The sequence below is a fragment of the Lagopus leucura genome, unplaced genomic scaffold, assembly GCF_019238085.1.
Source record: "Lagopus leucura isolate 7727_CA_CO unplaced genomic scaffold, USGS_WTPT01 Super-Scaffold_100009, whole genome shotgun sequence".
Lineage (NCBI taxonomy): Eukaryota > Metazoa > Chordata > Aves > Galliformes > Phasianidae > Lagopus > Lagopus leucura.
The window spans coordinates 26,506,464-26,523,659 of NW_024962266.1; the positions used below are offsets into that span (position 1 = coordinate 26,506,464).

General features: G+C 44.4%; 1 protein-coding gene across 15 annotated transcripts in view; it reads left to right on the forward strand.

Annotated features, from left to right (window-relative positions):
• NFIA (nuclear factor I A) overlaps positions 1-17,196 on the forward strand; it is a 233,890-nt gene that overhangs the window by 202,402 nt on the left and 14,292 nt on the right. For 12 of the 15 annotated variants that reach the window (XM_042873513.1, XM_042873516.1, XM_042873500.1 and 9 more), the window contains one exon: positions 6,560-6,651. The exons of the other annotated variants lie outside the window; for them this stretch is intronic. In XM_042873513.1, the coding sequence (XP_042729447.1) occupies positions 6,560-6,651 (92 nt within the window). The remainder of the gene's footprint in view (positions 1-6,559; positions 6,652-17,196) is intronic. 15 annotated transcript variants of the gene reach the window in all.

A 17,196-nucleotide genomic window follows, 5' to 3' on the forward strand; every position in this document is an offset into this window, starting at 1 on the left:
TACGACGTGGTTCCCGAGCCCTGCGTTTTGGGCAAGCTATGGTATTTCTTAGGCCCAGGGAGAAAGCTTTCATCCTCTCTCCACCACCCACACGGCTCCCATATGTATTTTGTGTAGCCACAAGTCAAATATACAAATTCCTGGATACACACTTGAGGATACCACTTTGGACTCACTCTGCTGGGAAACAAATGCAATTCAGCTGGGCTTGATGTTTTAAAAAAGTCTGGATGTGCAGGGAGTTAATTGTGAAATGATTTAATGAAGCTATGCTCAAACTGACATTTAAAAACAAAAGGGAAGCTTTCAATGCTTTAATGGCAACTGTAGGGGACTTGTTCCACAGTGAAGGGTGTCCAAATAACATCCACAAACAAAAATCAATCTAATCGAAAGAGCAAATCCCTTTGTGTGCTTTTCAGGCTTATTATTTAAATGCTATATGCAACTGCTGCTCGATGCAAAAAGAGGGATTCACTATTCAGAACGTGTGAAGCTGAAACTTTCAAACCTTTCTATCCTGTTCAGGAGATTTGCTCAGGTTCCGTGGGGCGTTTTATAAACCCAGTCGTTCTTAGAGCTTTGCATTGCCTTCTGCTCTGCAAAAGTACGCAACCGCAAACTGAGCAAGATGCCCCAGCTTGCTCAGAAAATCAAATGGGTTTTAGTATGAGACAGTCTGGTAAGATTGCGAATGTGATCTTCTAGAATCAGGACTTCTAGAACTGATCAGCAAATTTGCGTTGAAACAAGCAATTGATTCATTCCCTCCCCTCCACTCCTCTTTCTGACCTTAGACCAACACTTGTGCTATCAGGAAGTTTTGATGCTTTCTGACGGGAGATACCATCTTTTAAGGCCTGTCACTAAGATGCAGCAGCAGAATCTGAAAGGTTAATGTTTAGTCATGTTATCACTTCATAGAGTCAGCAATGCCTTACTATTTCCTGGTCTTCAGAACTGGGAAAAACGAAAGTAGGTCAATGTATATTTGTCATCACAGTTGTGACTCAGTTTACTGGCAGTGTGTGGTGTCTAAAAGGAAAAAAAAATCCCAACATCATTTCGGCAGTAACCTTAATACCGATTTTTTTGTGATACTGTGATCATGTAAACAAGCTAAAGGCCTGTTGGCCTGATTCTCAGCTGGCATAAAAATTGGCATTGGTCCACTGAAGTTAGCAGAACACCGCCATTGGTGTCGGCTCAGGCTGGTCACTGTGGCTCAGTGTTCAGCAGACAGCTGCCGCATTAATTGGGAATGGAGGTTTTCTCAAGAGTGGCTAGTTAATGGTATTTAAACAAAGGATTAGGAAAATAATTACTGTTTGTTAATTAGCTACGCTGATATCTAAACATATAGCTCTGTACATAGTCAGGCATGCATCTTCCTTCTGGTAAGAAACAAGGGTTTTGGATAATAGTGAATTGAGTTGTAAAGAAGCATATAATTTAATTTAGGGACAAGTTTTACAGAAAAGTAGACTGTAGGAAATGCTTTTTAAGGAAAAAAACCCCATTGCATACATACTAAAGCCAGTGGAAGTGGCTGGCTACATAAAGAGAAGGACAATGCGAAGTGCCTAGCCTTTCAGTAAGGGCCCACTGGACATCATTCAGTGTGTCAATCAGTACCAACTCTCCATTTATGCTGGTGTTTATTTTTTCTTAACTAAATATTAGCCTACAAACAGCAAGTGCAGATTCACCAGAGTTTCATAAAAGCTGCACAAAAAGGTGTTTTCCATGGTGACGGGCTGCTCGAGCGCACCGGTTCGGGAGTGTCTGTGGGTTATGGCTGACTGCCCTGCAGAGCTCTAGGATATTGGAAAGTCACTTATGCAACAAAGAGAGGAGTGATGTTAGATTTTGGCCAGACTCTCTCCTTAGCTGTGTGGAGGAGAATGAAGCACCCCCCGCCACCACCACCCAAGGAAATGGAGTGAAAAGGGTTGGCATTTGCTCCATTCTCCTTCCCTTTTTTGGTCTAGCAAAAAAAGCCCTCTGCAGAAACAAAATACAGTTATGGCCCTACCAAAAATTGGAATATGGCCCTCCTGAGGGGTGCAGGAGCCAGGAGCAGCTGTTCAATACAGCATGGCCTCCCGGGAATGAGAGCTAAAAATCACAACAAGGTGGTTAATGATTCTCGGAGCAACAGTGAAACTCTCCAGCTGTAACATTAACCGAAACACGAACATTAGCACTGTCCGAGGAAGGAAGAGCCCCTGGAGATGCACACTGGGGATTTGCCGCTACTGGGTGGCCAGGCGTGCTCTGGGAGTTGAGCACTTCAGCTGCACATCCCGTCCCTTTGGAAAGCCAGCATTTTCCTCAGCGAGATGACACAACGGAGATGGGTTTCACGAGGTTTAGGAGGATTCGTTTGTCCTCCATAAAAAACCATCCCAATAGAACACATCCTTAATATCAGACACAGCCCCAGAATTACAATCTTATTTCAGATCTGATCTTTTGTTGGTATCCCGTAACAAACACAAAACAATATTTTCTCAAGCCAGACAATTTTCTGGGCTTGATATCTCATTGCCCAAAGAAAGCACCACTTACTACATGCCAGTTGGGCTCTATTGCTATCATAAGTGAATCTGTGCATTAGAATCTGTGGCCCTCATTCCCATTTGGAGTCTTAAGATATTGCCATCCTGTGCACCATCATCGCTAAGAGCATTTTTTTAACTAAATGTCATTTTCTGAGGTTCACAATTCTGCATGCGGAAAAACTTTGCTATTTTCCCTTGTTGGGCAAGATTGTTATCAGATAATGTCCCTTAGCACAAAGGAGTTTTCGTGTTAAACAGCATTTGTGTCAGGATGAGAAGAATGATCTGGTGGCTGTAGTACTGGATTCATAATCAGATTGGATTTCTCTCCCCTTCTCTGCTGTGCATTGACTGAGCCCCCCCTGGGCAAGCCGTTTCAGCTTTCTGTCCGCTCTTTTCCCCATCCATAAAAAAGAGGGTGATGACTGTATCACTTAATTTGTTAGCATGTGCAGTTCCCTCTAAGATACTCAGCTGCAGAGTGCATTGTGGTAGGAATTGCTGTATTGCACCGTGTTCCTCCAGTTAATTCTCTCACTACAACTCCACAACTGCAAAACTGGCTCCCGGTCCTCTGTAAAGAGTACAGCTTTTTCTATCACCTGTTGACTTGGTCTGTGAAAGACAGACATAGTGGTTCATTAGATTATTGCTCATCCAGATTATCAACCAAAAGTTTTTCTTTTCAATCCAGAATTGATAAACAAAATACATTTATACTTCATAGAAATGATTTCAGGAAAGTATATTTTGAATTAGCATTCAGCTACTGCCGACAATTTCAAAATACATGACATTCCCAAAACTGTTTGTTTGTCTTGTCTTTCATACAATTTCTTGCCATTTTGGCTAAATATCAAAGCTGTCTGTGTGAGCAAATGTTCTTTCCCTGCCAGCTCCTGTTTTCCTTGTTCCTGAAGTGAAGCATCATAGCAAATTTGTGGCATCACATTCATTTCCTTGGCTCTGGGCTATGATGTTGCAAACAACCCTCAGTGAATTCTAGTAGCAGGAAGACTAGGTTGGGCAGGAAGATGTTCCTACTCAAGCCCAGCGGGCTACCTGTGGGCTACTGTAAACTGCCCAGGTTTGTGCAATTCCCACAGAGCGAAGCTGATAGAGATCAGGAGATCTGCCTCAGAGACCTGGCTTCTGTTCCTTTCCTTGCTGTGGCTTTTCCCTTTCGTAAAAAGGAGCGTAAAGATCCCACGACAGGGCTAGGGTATCTGGGCGTACCACAAAACAATATAACTAAGCATAAACCATTGAGAGTGGTTAATCTCAGGGCTGAATACTGAGATCAGGAGAAGCAGGACTTTCAGGGATCCCACCTCCATGTCAAACGAGGGTATACACACCAGGACTCTGAGAAATGGCAAGAAGACTGTCTCAGCAATACTGGGTGCTGCTCCCTTTTCTGACCAGTTCCCTGTGCTGTAACAGAAGTCACTGCTAAGAATCATTCCTTGTCAATGTAACATTCTGAGCCAAAACGACCAGTTAAATCCTCCAGCATCGCAGGACATTTTGCAGTGAAGTGGGTCCAGCAGCCTGGGAGAGCCCAGTGCAAAGCATGTGTGTTCCCCATAGTGCCAGTGCTCCGCTTCTTGGCTCTAGCACTGCAGTTATGTGCCCTTAAGGAAATACCACGCTGACATCCAAATATTTTCGAGAAGTTAAACATAGTTTGAAGCGTTATGGAAGAAAGGTGTACGAAGTAATTCACCCAGAAAAGCTTGATGGAACTTTGTATTTAAAAGCTTTGGGATCTGTTTGCATGCAGAAGATGTTTAAGACAGCGTTCTGATGGTTTCCCATTGATTTTCTACCAAATATCACAGTTGGCATAAGTATCTGCCAACAGGGAACTCTAAACAAGGTCTTGAGTTCCTTCCCTGCTGAGTGGGGACATACCTGCTCTGACGGATTGAATGGCCTCTCCATTCTTTTGGCTTCCCTAGAAGTACACCAGAGGAACCAAACAGCATATGGCTGATTTCTGATTTCTCCACTGTGAAAGGAATTTTTGTTCTTGCATGACACAGGGCTCAGTACTTACATTAAAAAAAAAAAAACAAACAAACCAAACTTTAAAACAGTGCAGAAAAATCTTTATATGTGGCACCAGCAACAGAGATGAACTCTTTCAAACTTTTGGCTTCTTTAAATTTATTAAGCAAATTAACACTGCAGAAAGGCAAGAACAACTCACCAAATGGACTCGGTTCACTTCTTCATTGATTTGCAGACAGGGATAACAACCAGTGTAGTTGTTGATATTCCAACGTGCAACTTGTAAAATCATTTTGGAAAAATGAACTAGTGCACTTAAAAATTCCTTTAAATCTGTGAGAGGAAAAGGTGGTCCTTGCATGATTTCTGTGAGGGATAGCAAAGTGTTAGCTGTTCTGAAGTTAAAGCTCCTCTCACCAGAAACAACTGGGAAAATTCACTGCTGGAAGACAAGAGTGCCTTATCTCCCTTCAGATCAGTAAGAAATGAGGCTGTGCAGTTCCTGGGTGACTTCGGGTGACTTCTGCTGTCTCATTTAATTGTGAGAAGAAGAAGGCATCCGGAAATGTTTGTGAGATTCAGGTAGAGAGCCAAGGGAAGGGTTCTGCATTCCTGGAGACTTGGGAACCCCTCACCAAAGGGATCTGTGGGATGCCAGGAGTTTGCGTGGGCAGCCCGCACTTTCACCAGTGGGAAATCCCCCGCAGGCACTGGAGTACAGGGCTGTCCTTCAGCTGAAAGTAATCAGAGGGTGGTAAAGAATTTGGGAAAGTAAATGATGTGGCTCTTATCAGAACCTGTGCATCTGCTTCTGATCTCTGTTAGAGAGGGCAGTGGATGATATGGACTGTTGGGTTGGTTCAGCCTCGAACCAGAGACTTCTCCAACGCAATGAGTCCTCGCCGAACATTTTGCTGTAAGAAAGGCAACAGGCTTTGTCTGCACAGACAGCTCAGTGTCTCCCCTGACTCTTAACTCACTGCATCTTTCTGTAGTGTTGAGGCCTGAACATTATGTTTAGCCTGACTGGAATTTGGCACAAAACTTTCCTTTAGACATTGTTTTTTTTTCCCTCTTCATTGGATAGTTAGATTGTCTGGGGATTTTATTCAGCAGAATGCATTCCCATAAATATATTTAAAATAGATGGAATCGCTGTTGGTATTAAGGGGTCTATTTAGGTTATTTCAATTTAGATCTGAACATGCAAATACTGAACAGAGGAGAAGATTGCATGGGGGATTCTCAAATGAGAGGGAGACTGAAATGCATTGAAAGCTTTTGAATTTGGAAGTACGTGGCATTGGTGGATGGTTGCAGTGGAGAATATAATGCAACAACAAAGTCATTAAAGTACTTCAAGTTTGGAAGTAATCTGGGTTCTTGGCTTGCATTGCATTTAATAGCTTTACATTTATGGGAGCCATTCCAGTTTTTAAAGGCAGCTTCAGCCTTCAGACTGATTGCACTTACCACCCAGTGAAACTGCAACCCATTAATTTTTTACCGAAAGGATCTTCCTAGTTTGTCAAACACATCAAGTGAACATTTTAGAGAGTGCAGACCACAGCAGTATGGAAACCAAAACTTTGTATCGAGAGAGAATGCTGGATTAGCACGAAATAATTAGTGAGCACTTCAGTAAATTCACTGTTTTGCAACCTCTGTGAAAGACCCCACGTAGCAAAGTGAGAGCAGGGATGCATGTGCTATGCCAGGACCACCCCCAGGCTCCCACTGCACCTCTCCCAGCACCACGGCGCTGCCCTGTTACTGCAAGGAGCCCTGGCCCAGCTCTCACATGGCCCCCGTCATTAGGGCCGAGCCTTGCCAGTGTCTAAAACCAAACTCTCGCTCTCTAAAACGTTTGCACATTTCTATGTTAAACATCTGCTTAGGTGGCTCTGAGATGGTGTGTTTTGGTGTTGTTCGTGTGCAATCTAGTGCCGCTTCCTCAACGCATGTGTCCCTTCCCTTCACAGCCTACTCGACACCCAGCACCTCCCCCGCAAACCGATTCGTCAGTGTTGGACCACGGGATCCAAGCTTTGTAAATATCCCTCAACAGACTCAGGTGGGCCGCTTTCAACTTCTCTGTATGCCTGCAGCCTCTTCTTCTTCAGTGTCCTCTAACGTGTCCCCGCGGAGCCAGCCGCATTGCTGCTGTCACTTCACCCACATGGTCTCAGTAACTACAGTGAAATGTCACTTGCAGTTTGTTTGTCTGTTGTGTTTTTTTGGGCTTACGTAGCAATAACGCTGCTTTTGTGACTGGAAAGATCTCTCTCGCTTTCTAAGATATTGCTGCTAGTGCACATTTTGTTCCTCTAGGACTGAGTTTTCAGGCTTTGACTCCGAGCTGTTCCCTAGACAGTGCATTTAATTGCAATTCCAAAGGAGCTGAGAGAGAGCCGTCAGGTAACCGTGCACCTCAGTCCCCTCCTGAACCCAGTGGGAGTCTTTGCCAAAGACTTCCACATTCAGAAAAAATAGCCTCAAATTCCTGGCTGGGCATTTGCACGGGGGTTTGAGCGAGCAGGCGGTTCTGTAATTGCGAGCACATCTGTTTCCTTACACAAAGAGAAAACAGTCCGGTGGAGGCAGGCCTATAAAGCTGGGTTAGCTGAATTCATAGACCTGCTACGGTCGAATCAGAAGCTCAAGTAAACATTTGTGTTTCTTTAGGAGAAGGACAAGGTTTAAATGTGCTTTTTCCAAGCTGTATCAAATTCCCAGGGTCGATTAAGAAAATAGTTGTTGGCAGTTTTGTTAGCAGCTAATTTGAGCCAGATGTTGAAAAAATTAAGGCAATGCTTAATATCACGTTATCGTGGGGGAGAAGGTATAAAAAAGTGAGTAGAAGCAGTGTTTTAGGACAACTGCAGTTTGTTGCTTGAAGTGGTTGCTTAACTGTGCTACAATTCTTCCAAAGGCGAGCATCAGGAATATTTGTGTTGAGGTGGCGGTGCTAATTAATAAGCAATCATTCTGGGGACCAGCAAACTGTGGAGTACTACTTTTGGCTCTTGTAAGTTGTTTCCAGTCATCTCTGTCCATCTGTCTCATCAGCGTGCAGATTCATGGCTGTCACAACCCGCAGCCCTCCTTGTTGTGATGGCAGCACCTACGCTCCCAATGCAGCACGGGGCACTCAGTACCCAGGGTGTTCAGTTTGCAGGGCTGCAGCCACGCAGCCACCAACACAACGTGTTTTCTTGCTATCTGTTCTTTGTGTACAATTTGTTAGGGGCTTTAGTTTATAGCTCTGTCGACAGCGCAGGTTAAACTACATTGGATCTCCAACCTTCTCTGCATTAAATAGGGTCAAAGAAAGTACACCGGCAGTGCAGAGCGGGGCTTTAACCCATCAGGTTCTGATTTTTGTTCACGCGTTAACAAAACACAGCCTGCAGCCCAGTTTCAGGCCTCTTCCTTTGTTCGGTTCATTTACGTGATGAGTTTTCGTGTGCCTTCACGTTTAAATCGTATTTCTCCAGTCCTGGGGACAACTGGAATACACAGAAATACACTGCAGGCAGGAAGCAGGAATGGTTAGGTACGCTGCTAAAGTCCTTAAGCATTTGGTCTTTCCCTCCATAGCTCAGGAAACTTGAAACCCTTTGGAGAATGGTACGTTACCTTTTCCAGAGGACTTGAAAAACAACTAGTTGGTAAATTGATCGTGGAGTAGGACACAACAGCATGAAGTCTCCGAAAATATTTTAAACTTCCTTGCATCCTGCAGCAGCGGCTTCCCAGAGAAGTTTGTTGACTGTAAACTCTTCTCCTCCTTATTTATGACTTGAATCATTTTAAGTGCTCTAGCCTTACTTTAGCTGCCTCTCCATAATGCAGCATAGTGAATAACAGTGCTGCAATATGAAAAACAATACTGGAGCATGGCTTTCAATTAAAGTCAAACATGCTGCAGTGGGGAAGAGACTGACTCCCAGGCTCCGGCTCCCGCCGCATCTCTGTGCTTCTATACATCGCTGCACCACCGCAACCCACTTGGTACTAAATATATAATTTATCAGGGAGTAAAACTCACTACTTATTCATGAAATAACTCTGAAGTTGACCGCATTTTAAATCAGAAGAGTGAGGTAAAAATACTGGCTGCAACGATTGGGGATTTACCTAGAGTTCCTCTAAACAAAGACGTCCTTTTGTAATAGTTTTTGCAGGACGTTAGTGTATAAATGAGGAGGATCACTTAGGATACTTTCAAAATGAAAATATAAAAACAAATAGGGCTGTGTTATTAAAAGCAGCTGGGGTGGCTGCTTTCCATCAGGGTTTTTATAGTACATTCAGACTGGGGTTAAAATACGGGTCCTGAGGACCGCTAACCGTCAGGCCACACAGCTCCCTTCAACAAGGGGAAGCAGCAAACACTCACAGCTTCTAGAAGTCAGGCTTCAACGTAAGGGTTAAACAACTTTTTATTGCTGTTACAACAAAGACCATATCTGAATTCTCTTTTCTTTTTTGTTGGGGGGGGGGCCGGCCGCTGAGGATTACAGTCCAGCTACAAGGTAGAAGGAGACATTATGATCAGCATTTTGGTTGCTTTGATTTTCTCTTCCCACTGGCGGGTCATTCGACTATAGGCAATGGTTATACATCACAGTTATTAGACTTAAAGTGCTGCAAAAGTGGGTCTGTGCACAGGGATGTGACAGTGCCGTTCTGCAGAAGTCGCATTTCCCATACATGGGCATTCAAGGGCTTTCACAGAACATTGGAATAAAATCGCAGACAAATGTACAACGCTGTGGCTGGATTTGAGCAAGGATCATTCTGTCCTGTGCTGTTTTTAAACAACCAAAAACAGTACATGCCTTTCTTAATGGGCATTATAAAAATTAGCAGTAGACATTTCCATTAGCAGCGTGTTCTAATTTATGTCAGATTGCGTCAAATATGATCCCTTAAAGGAATGTTTTACAATTTATATAATATTTTACTCAGAGAAAGGCTGTATTCCTGTATCAACAAAGGTTGTAGTCAGACTACAGCTCTGTGCAGAAGAGAGCAGGAATGAAACTGATTTAAGTCAGTCGTGATTCAGTCACCACAGCCCCAGAAGGGCTGCTGGGCAGGCCTGGTTTCAGCCACTTACACACTTCTCCGTCAGTTTGCTTTTGCAGATGCTGCCTCTGCTTCCTCCATCCATCTCTCTGTCACTATGGTGGCTCCCCACGTAATTGTCCTATCGGGGGGGTTATTTGAATCTGAATTTCTGTTTGAGCTATTAGAAGAAACACTTGACTTGGCATCCTCTGTGTCTGTTGACAAAAAGGCACAGGTGTTGTAACCTTTGCTTGATAAATCATTTACTTTTGCTACTTGACTTGCAAGCAATATGGGGGCATCAGCTTTTTAACTACCTTTTCCATATGCAAATCAGAAATACAGTATGCCTGGGGTACACAGTCTTTAGTTTCAAAAGCAAGCTGGTCTGGGTGCCTCATGACTAAGTAATAGATACGCCTCTCATGTTGCCAAGGGCATGTAATAAGGAGAGTGGTAGGGGAATGGGAAAGTACCATCACGTTAATTAGGGACTGGCCTATCAATAGCAACAGAATAAAGGGCTCTGAGTAGGTTTGCTGGTATTTTTTTTTCCCCTAGCCTAGTGATAAAAGTACTTGTGAAACCCAGGGTATGCGCTCAGAGCTTGCACAGCTGGAAGCACCAAGCTAGCAGTGACCAGAGCTCGTGGTGTCTCACCCTGCTCTCAGCACTGCGGGTCCATCTCTAACGCTCTCACTTCGCTCTGTAGTACAAAATTCCTTTAGGGATCATAAGTACCCCGTGCACTGCAGCTCCACTTCCTCTAAACACTGTTTACTAGGCTGAGCCCTGCTCGCCACCTCCTTACCCAACGTCTTCCTGGGAATTGCACTCATTGCACTTGGGATGCTAACACCACCTCCTGAGCAGCACCCGCCTACCCCATCTATTGCTCCTACCTGCCAGGAGTCTGCTTGCCTACAGGGTGAGGCTATGGGGATGCATGGAGCACTGACCACCTCTCACTGCAGCCACTGAAGCAGAGGATCAGCTGTTTTACCACCTGTGAGAAAGTGAATGGTTTTCTTCTCTGCTTAAGAGAGAAAATGCACCATATACCCTCCTGACCCGCTGCTTCAGGAAAAACCCTTTCAAATGTAAACATACTTTATATCAGATTCATCCCAGTTGGCTTCTGAAATGTAGCTAAGCACAAAAAGCAAATATTTATTCCTGTCCCTTTCTCTAGGAAAGGATACAAGTTTTCAGAAAGAACAGAAATAGCAGTTCTCCCTAGTTCTGCTTTTGCAGGACCCAAAAGTTACAGACAACTCAGCCAATGAACGATCTGTTCATCCTTCCACCACGGGGCCCAGAACCACCTCACTACAGCAGTGCTATGGACAGAACTATTCCTTTCTAGTAGATCCATAACTTTACTTAGCACCATGATAAAGTATAAGAAATAAAAGGAGAAAAAAAAGCTCAGCTCTTCAGGATAACAACCAGTATGAAGAGCAGCAAGCTCAGAAGCACAGCCTTGCTTTGGCCTTAAAAAGGTACAAAAAGCCCATCTGTGAAGAGTAATGCCCTATATGAAGTTAGGGGTAAATCACTGCAGGGCAGCAAAAGGGATACTGCGTTGACAGTCAAAGGAAATGGCTAACTCCTCTAGAGCTGCTCCTGCTCTCCATGTTTCCTTAATTAGACAGTGGTCTTCTTCTGAGCTTTTATTTTTCTCTAGAAAAAGGCTTTATGCTTCAGGTGCATATCAAACTCTAATTGCACAGTTACTTTCTTTTGCAGAGACAAGGGAAAGACTGTTCTCCCTCTCCACAATCCCTTCAGAAAACAAACTGCAACCTGCAGTGTTCCACTGGCAGCACTTTAAAACAAAGGGCACTTGGAAAAGAAAAAGAAAGAAAAAAAAAAAGAGCTTTCTGCTGTGTCCTGTAGGTTAGCAGATGTGAGCTCTGTCAGGCGAGGGAGGGAGGGAGGGAGGCAAATTCCAGAGTAGATGGTCCTTCTGTGATAACAGCCAGCCTGGCTGCCCAGACACTTAATTTGGAGGAATGCATTGCAGATGATGCCCCTCATTGCGGGGCACAGGGGGGAGGCTGGGAGGCGGTCCCACAGGTAGAAGGGCCGAAACCAAATGGCTGTTTGGGATCCATAGATCAAAGTCAGCACCTTGAGCAGGGAGCTAATGCAGCTCATCCAGAGCGATCGCTCCTGCGGCTGAAACCACACAGCTGTTCTGTGCCCAGGTTCCATTGCCACCCTATGGAAGAAAGAAACCAGTGCACACATTTTCCTTTCGACAGATGAAACATTGCCTTGCTTCATGGGGATTTTCCTTTTTTGCTTCTCGCTGAACCTCTGCCACGGTGCCCTGCCCTTTGCGCTGCCAGAAAAGGATGCCGAGCTGCCAGCCCCACGTTGATGGGCTTTATTAATGAGCACCACAAGCTGCCTGTCCTTTCTGCCTCCGCACCCCCCTGTGTCTCCCATTTCCCCAGCCTGGTATTGCTCACTCAGACACGTAGCACCTGCTGGCCCGCGGGCAGGAAGGGCAAGGTCAGGAGTCTGTGCTGTCCCTGCTGTGCACTAACAGCTGACCACCAGCTCGCTGCTGCAAGCAGCTTGTGTTTGGGGGTTGCGAGTGGTTTGCACATTGCAGGGGACGTGCAGAGAACATGAGAGGCTGCAGGAACAAGATCAGGCCTTTTATTTTGGGGGTTCTGATCAGGACTATTTATAAGCCAGGCCGGCACTACTTGTTGCTCAGGTGGCTGTTGGTGGACAGGAGTGCTTATCCCAAGGGCTGAATGCACCACTTGTGTTTGAGCATGAATAAGGATGAAGAATATTAATTTAAAAGTCCTTGTTTTTTAATCAGTTCAGCCCACTGAAACCACTTATTCCATCAGGTAACCTCGCTAGGTGAGCACATGGGGTTTTCTTTGGAAGAAACTTAAACTGCAGAGCAATTTTTAGCAGGGGCCTGACTACCCCTTGGCCTATAGCAGCAAACATAGTGGCAGTTTCAGAACATGATTTGAGTGTTGGAATAACTTCTGTCCTGGGTAAAGAATAGAAATTTTAAGGAACAGATCCAAAGACATTTGCGGTGTGTGCAACTGCTTCTTTCCAGAGCTGCTGAAGTTGAAAGGGTCTCTGCCCTCCCAAAGCTAGCAAAGGTCTCTAGGCTTTCCATGGGGGCAATGGGATGTGGGAGCTGCCCTCCTCTGAGGCTCCCAGCAGAGCCCCAGTGTCTAAAATGCCATGAGTTTTGGATTGCTTGTGGGCATGTGTGGGCCCCGTGCCCTGGGGTCTGCTTTCCTACATATAAATGCATATAAAATGAGAGATCCAAACTGGAGGTTGGCCAGAGCCATTGTAATGAACATCGGAGGGTGTGATACGAGGAAGTTGTATGTGTGAGCACTTCATTTACACTAAGTGCTTGGGCTGAAGGGCATTAAAGGAGGATGGGTTCTTACAGGCTTGAGCCCTACCCTGACCTCTGAAAGTTACGATGCAAAAAGTATGCTGCTGCACAACCATTGGCACCAAGCTGCTGATTGCCAGGGCTGCCTTTCACCTTGTACCCAGCAAGCAGCTGTACAGGCCTGACCTCGAGGGTTGCCTGGAAATGGCTTTAAAAAGACAACATAGGTCTGCAGAGAGCGTGCACAGCTAAAGCAGTGTCAATCTCTGCCAAGCACGAGCGGGTCTCAGACCCTGGCAGGCCAAAAGATTTCAGATTCTTCCTTTTCTTTGTGTTTAGCCATATTAAACTTGCTTTTGTGGAAATTAGTCAAGGAAATGTGGGCCAAACCCTTTCCTGAGTTAAAATTGAGATGGTTTCACCATGATGGGAGCAAAGAGCCCGCATGCAGTCATGGTGCTCTTGATGTGCCCTGCTCACATAATAGCTCGGCAGCCACCAGTCCCCAGTGCTGCACGAGTGTGAACGTGCCGCTCTGATCACAGCTGCTAATGAAGTTCAGAGTATGCTCCACAGAGAGGGGATACAAAGGTGACCAGAAATCAGGGGCACTCCCTAACTCCCATTCCCTTCACTGTCTGTTCAGCTCAGTGCACAAAGCCCATTTAATTGAGCTTTCGTGCCGAGGGGCAGTATGAAATTTCACTCTCAAATCAGTTCTTAAAAAGCAGCAGAGAACAGTATGCCTCAAGAAGAAAGCACATGTTGCACTATAAAGGTAAAGGTTCATAGAAGACTTCCCAGCCCCATCGTGTGGCCTTATCTTCAAAGTGGGCTGGAGCCAAATCAGTCCAGAAATGCCTGGGTTGCTCCTCAGCAGGGGAGATCCTTCTTCCTGTGCTTTTTCTCCCTCCTCCTCATAGGCTCCAGTGAGCAGTTCAGATTTTTTTTTTTTTGCAGGGGGTGGGGGGGGCAAACTAGCACTAAGCATCCTATTTCCAATAGATATAACATGCAATTATTTACAATGGACACAGACAAATTTCCCAAACTAAGCAATTAAACTTACTGCATTTTTCCTCTCCTTACAATAAACAGGAAGCCTGTGTGTAAGGCACCCTTTCTGTGGGTTTTATGGCCATTGCTTATGTTCCACAGTAGGGGAGAAGAGAGAGAAGAAGTAAGTGTGGGCCTGGTGGGAAGAGTTGGCAAATGCAGAAATATGATGAATGAGCTGGAGAGATTTAATTTCTTCCTAAATTCTCTACAAGCTGTGTAACCTTTCTTTAGCTAAACAATTACTCTAAAAGGCAATGATTTTCTGCGTTTTCATTGAAAAGTCTTCTTAATAACAATGGCCTATGTTCTCCTTCTTGAAGAACTTCTGCCAAAAAACAGTTTTCTTTTTTCCATTCAGCAGGAAACTGTCTTTTCTTTTTTTCGGTCTCATATTCCCCACTAGCATGGATTTACAAGGCCTACCACTTATTGCACAGGGTGGGAAGAAGCTTCCCTTCTGGCCAAATCGTTTTGGTCCATCTCCTCTACAGGGATTCTTGTATCTTCCTCGGAAGAGGAGTGCAGCCGCTGTCAGAGACACAATACCAGACCCCAGTGGCCATTTAGCCTGACAAAAAGTGACAGTTCCTATCAGTACGTGGGAAAGGGCTCCCAGATTTGTTTGTCGGTGGGCAAGTGGCCGTGGCAGAGGTTGCATTCGGAGGAGGGAGCCAGTACTGACCTCTGTGGGGGGCAGAAGGCAGTCACCAGATCGTTCAGGCTCATGGATGCTCAGCCCTGAGCAGGTTGCACACTTTGGAACTGTGCCATTGGCCACACTGTCAAACAGGGCGCTGGTCCTCACGGAGCCACACAGCCCTGGGCTGACTGCAGACTGCAGGGACTTGGGACTTGCAGCATGGGTAGAGCATTTTCCTTCTGCAGAGTCGCAAGCCTTTTCAGATGCGTGCACACACACGCACACAAATCAAAGCTAGGCGTATAAGGCCAGATGATAGCTGTGTACTCTTACCACTTTTACTTGACGTAGCTGGTTTCCTGCCGCCCCCACCCACCCCAGCCTCCATTGCAGATAATGCTGTATTGGATTAGTCTGCCTCGCTGCTGCATCAGGTCCCAGATCGATTTATTGACTCTGTCAGAGTGGCTACTACAGTAATTGTTACAAGAGCAGAATGGAAAGCAAGAATGTGTCCACATAAAATATAAAAATGACGTTTTGTTCTTTCACTCCTCTTTTGCCCTATAGATCTTTATGTGTTTACACAGTGGAGAGCACTTTACTTAAGTTAATCAGCTCCTTCTACATTATTAATTGCGACAGTTAGGGTGCTACGCGGAGGCAAACGTATTATTGAGAACATTGATCTCACGCTCACGGTGTGGACCTGAGTAGATTTTGCATTCCTTCCCTTCTTTTGCAACTGCTTTAGGATACCATCAAATCATATTTCCCTGACTGACAATACTCCATCAATACAATTGATTTCAGGGAGGGGCAGAGAGGAGCTCGTGAGAATGAAAGGAGCTCGCAGACCTTTAGTGTCTTCTGCAGGCTCAGAGAGGGGTTGTTGGAAGTTGGTAATCACGATAATTACACGCCTGGCCTGATTTCTTTGTTTGGTAAAGAGCATTCATTTAAGGGCTGAAGTTTCCTGAGCGTTGAAGATTTGCAGAGGTGGCATGATGAGACCTTTTAAAATGCATCTAGAATGTATACCCTTAAAAAAGACATACTGACTTTTTACAAGGGTTTTGGAAGCACCTTTGAAAGACATTTCATGAAAGTTCAGCTTTCGCAGATGATACCTATACGAGCCCTATAAATTCTACCCAGCCTGACAAACTCCAGTAGGTGTCACATGTGACCTGGATGGAAAAGGTCAGCAGCTGAATTTATGGCTTTTGCATTTACTGGAGCATTAAGATTTTTGCCAACCGCCATATATACTTTTTAACAATTCTGCAATCAAAGGATCAGGGCCACAATGTACAGTGAAGGTCAAAAACTAAAGGCCGCAGTCCCTACATGCTTCTCAATGCATAGGCATTACAGCTTCTCTGTTCTAAGAGTCACCTTCGCTTAATGGCCTTAGCAGGAAGGTCAAGAAATATATAAGCTTCAGAAGTGAACATCTTACAAAACAGACTGTCTTGCTCTGAATTTAATGGTAAATTCCTTAAGAAGAGACCAAAAGATGAGAAGCAAAAGGCAGTTTGCAGCAGATTTAATCTTTGCAAACCAGTGAGCACCACCTCTTTGGGCCATCCTACTCTAATGTGATAGTATGCAGAGAAGGATTTGGGCTTCAAAAGGAATAACTGTAAGCTTGTTTATAATTGCTTGTGATTTAAGTTTAACAAAGTCTGTTCTTAGTGAGGATTACTAGCTGCGTGCCAAGATTTGGCTTCCAAATTTTACCTGGCTGCAGTGTGATCAGTTCAGAACAGGTAGTGGTATTGTTTTGGCTCTAGCATTTGCCTTTACCCAAACAGAGGTGGAGCAGGAGAAAAATAATCCAATAAGAAAGAATCTTTCTAAAAAAATCTAATATTAAGTAATAAAAAGGCTGAACATATCTTGTCAGCTTAACTATGTAGCCTTTCGTTACTTTAGTTATTAATATCCATTTTTCAAAACAGTACTGACACCATAATCATAATGTTTTCAGGCAAGTTCACTTACATGAACCTACTCTTGCATCATCTATACAAATAATAGTTGTTACACAAGAAAAGATGCAGATAAATATATTTCAGAAACCAATCAAATGTAATTTTATTTCTGAGATATAAATAAGAAAAAATCACTACGGGTAAGAAGCAGCCACCTCTGAGGCTGAACACTAGAATCTCTACATTGCTTGGAGCGGCTTTATACAACTTCAGAACCCCTTCTGTGCTTTTTGCCATAGCTACATCTTATGAAGTGTAGTAACAAAGAAGGCATCTTTTAAAAAAATAGGGTACCCTAATTTGCATGTGGCATTTGTGGTTTTTTCATCCTTGCATGTCCTAAACAATGAGAAATGAGATTTTTCAGGGACTCATAATATTTCTAGTTTGGCTTTCTTTCCTTCTCCTCCTTCTCCTTCTCCTTCTCCTTCTCCTTCTCCTTCTCCTTCTCCT